General features: G+C 38.0%; 1 protein-coding gene across 1 annotated transcript in view; it reads left to right on the forward strand.

Moving 5' to 3' along the window:
• Positions 1,393-3,016, forward strand: part of LOC104743337 (sister chromatid cohesion protein PDS5 homolog A-like) — a 4,740-nt gene continuing 3,116 nt past the window's right edge. Inside the window, exons 1-5 of the mRNA XM_010464434.2 lie at positions 1,393-1,672; positions 1,993-2,196; positions 2,326-2,507; positions 2,629-2,755; positions 2,838-3,014. Coding sequence (XP_010462736.1) covers positions 1,565-1,672; positions 1,993-2,196; positions 2,326-2,507; positions 2,629-2,755; positions 2,838-3,014 — 798 coding nt within the window. The 5' untranslated portion in view covers positions 1,393-1,564. The remainder of the gene's footprint in view (positions 1,673-1,992; positions 2,197-2,325; positions 2,508-2,628; positions 2,756-2,837; positions 3,015-3,016) is intronic.

Genomic DNA, 3,016 nt, shown 5'->3' on the forward strand with positions numbered 1-3,016 from the left:
CGTGAGATCGTCACTTAAACAAATCGTATTAGAGCTTGTTAGTCCACAGACGAACTAGTAAGCTTAAAATGACGAACTGAAAACAAGACGATTTATACGAAAGATAATAGCAGTTTTCGATGCAAAGTATTGCTCTGGGGGTATTGTCCGCGGGTCAGGATGATCATCCCAATAAATGCCCTCTCCTTTTATAGGAGACTGTTGACCTAGGAGAGTTTAGGGTTTCCTCCACGAATTCCCGAGATTGCCCTTCTGCGAGAATTAATGACTTGCTTCCAATCTCGTTGGGCCGAGAATGCAACTAATGAGTGTCGTTGGGCCGAGTGGCATATTGGGCATAGCCCATATCCAACATATCCTATGAATCATATATAATTGATAGGATTTATTGATAACAGTCCGTAGTCTTTCACTAAATGCGTTTATATGATTTTCTTGTCAGGACTACGGCGAGGAGACCACTGCTCTCAATATCGTCAAGAAGCATATTGAATCTCAATAAATTTCATGAAGCCTCTCTAAACTCGAATTTCCAGATGTTTTTTCATCCCAAATGCTGTTTTCTCTTGGTTTTGATATTTAATATTTGAGCGGACAGCTGTTGAGATTTGTTTGGAACATGGTCAAGTTTTGTTGTTATCCTAGGCTCTCCTCTTCCAAAGGCCAAATTTTGCTTTAGATTTTTGTTTTTGGCTTACTTTATCATAAAATAAATGTTTAAAAATTTGCAGATATACCTATAGCCTTATACTATATAGGCCTTTTAGGTACTGAAAACTAAAATATGATCAATTAAAAATTTACTTCACTGATTGTAGTTTAACCTTGGTGGTTTTTTAAATTGACCATTGAGATTTGTTTGTTTTTCAATCTATACAGAATCTATATCTTTAAGGCAAGTGTTTAATCCTTTAAAGCATTCAGAATATATTTTTTTGACAATTAATAGGATATTATTATTTTGTCCATTCAAGATCAATTCTATATTTTATTCATCCATATTGGCTTTGTGTTCTACAACGCCGTCAATATAATGAACCTTTGTTTTTTGACGATTTACACGAATACAAAAACACTTGGAAAGTTTCAATTTTTTTGAAGTGAAAAGCTCCGGAAGAAGGGCGGGAAGAGACGAATCCAAAGCTTGGCACCACCACCGATTAATCGTTCTGGTAATCTGGTATTAGAGCAACAATTAACTAGTCTTAGTATATATGAATAAAATCAAAATTTTGTCTCTGACATAATCGATTTTACTTAATTTTAATTGTCAAGACTGACATAATCGAGTTTAAAGACTAGCGTTTTTTGTTTTGTTTGGTTATGAGTTAATAATCTTCTCATGTACACACACACATAAGCTAGAGAGAGCAGTTCTTGCATGTTTCAACACCGCGCATTTAAAAGGCTCAAAGTTGTCATTTTTATTTTTTTCCCCTTTGGATTTTTTAGAGGCTCTCTCCAAAGACACAGTCTTTTTATTTTCTTCCTTTTTCCTTTCAATTCGGGGAATGTTTCTTTGTTTTCTAGGGTTTTGAAATCTCTCCAGAAGAACAAAACCTAAATGGGTCCTCTTGTCGGAGAGACCGAGCTCTCAAAAGCACTCCTCGAGGCTGCAGACAATCTCCTCAAGCCTCATTCCTCAACTGATGCGACTCTCCGTCTTCTCGATGTACGAATCCTTCTCTCTCTCTCTCTCTCTCTCTCGAGATTCTCTTGTTTTTGTAACGTTTCCTCGATAAATTGGTTTTTGTTGCTTTCGTTCATGAGTTTGGTTGAAATTTCTCTGTTTTGGGGGTTTAGATTATAGGATACGATTAGGGTTTCTGATTTCTGCTGTTCGTTAGTGATTTTGTAGCGTTTCCTGAGATATTTTGGGATTAAAGTTGAAATCTTTTTAGGGTTCTATTGCTGCTTTCAAATCCCTAGGCGAATTTTTTTTCTCTGCGATTTATGTTCAATCATCTGATTTTTGATGTCTCTTGTCTGTAGAATGTTGAGTCTCTGCTCGCCACTGTCGAGCAAGATGTTACTGAATCATTAACAAAGGCCCTAGCTCCATCCATGAAGGCTTTGGTATCTGCTGATCTCTTGAGAAATCCTGATTCTGATGTTAGGGTTTCTGTTGTCTCTTGCTTGACTGAAATTATGAGGATTACTGCTCCAGAGGCCCCTTATGACGATGACCAGATGAAGGTTGATATACCTTTAATCCACAAGTTGTGTACCTTTTTTGGATTCCAGTAAATCTGGTCTCTTCTTTCTGCAATGCTTATTTCAAATATCCTCTCATGAGGCCATTGGCTTTGCTTATTTGACTTGCAGGAGATTTTCGAGGTGACAGTAGAAGCATTTGATAAACTAGCTGATGATACCAGTCGCAGTTACAGGAAAGCTGAGGTTGTTCTTGAGACTGTTGCAAAGGTCAGATCTTCCTTAGTTATGTTGGACTTGGAGTGCGATGATCTTGTCCTAGATATGTTTCGACGGTTCCTGAAAATTATAAGGTAGGTTTAGATCCTGTTATCACAAAGCTCAATTAACTCTTAGGTACTTCATATGAAACTGGCTTCAGGGGGTATTCACGTTTGGCATATGTTGATGTTTTTCTTTTGTGCATCTGTTTAGGCTGGGTCATCCTCTACTGGTGCTTCACTCAATGGAAACGATTATGATCACAGTTATAGATGAGAGTGAAGATATACCCATGGATTTGCTCGAGATTCTCTTAAGTTCTGTTAAAAAGGAAAGCCTGGTAAGTTTTCCCCACTTGAGGTTAGATTCTCCAAGGTTTTATATACACTTGAGGTTTAACTTGTCTGATTGACATGCCTTAGGATGTCTCACCAGCGGCTTCCACGCTTGTGGAGAAGGTTCTTAGTAGTTGTGCCCGTAAGCTTCAGCCTTGCATCATCGAAGCTTTGAAGTCCACAGGGACCAGCTTGGACATGTATTCTCCAGTAGTTTCATCAATATGCCAAAGCGAATCTGCCATTACTCAAGGGCACAGTGATGT

The sequence above is a fragment of the Camelina sativa genome, chromosome 14, assembly GCF_000633955.1.
Source record: "Camelina sativa cultivar DH55 chromosome 14, Cs, whole genome shotgun sequence".
Taxonomy (NCBI): domain Eukaryota; kingdom Viridiplantae; phylum Streptophyta; class Magnoliopsida; order Brassicales; family Brassicaceae; genus Camelina; species Camelina sativa.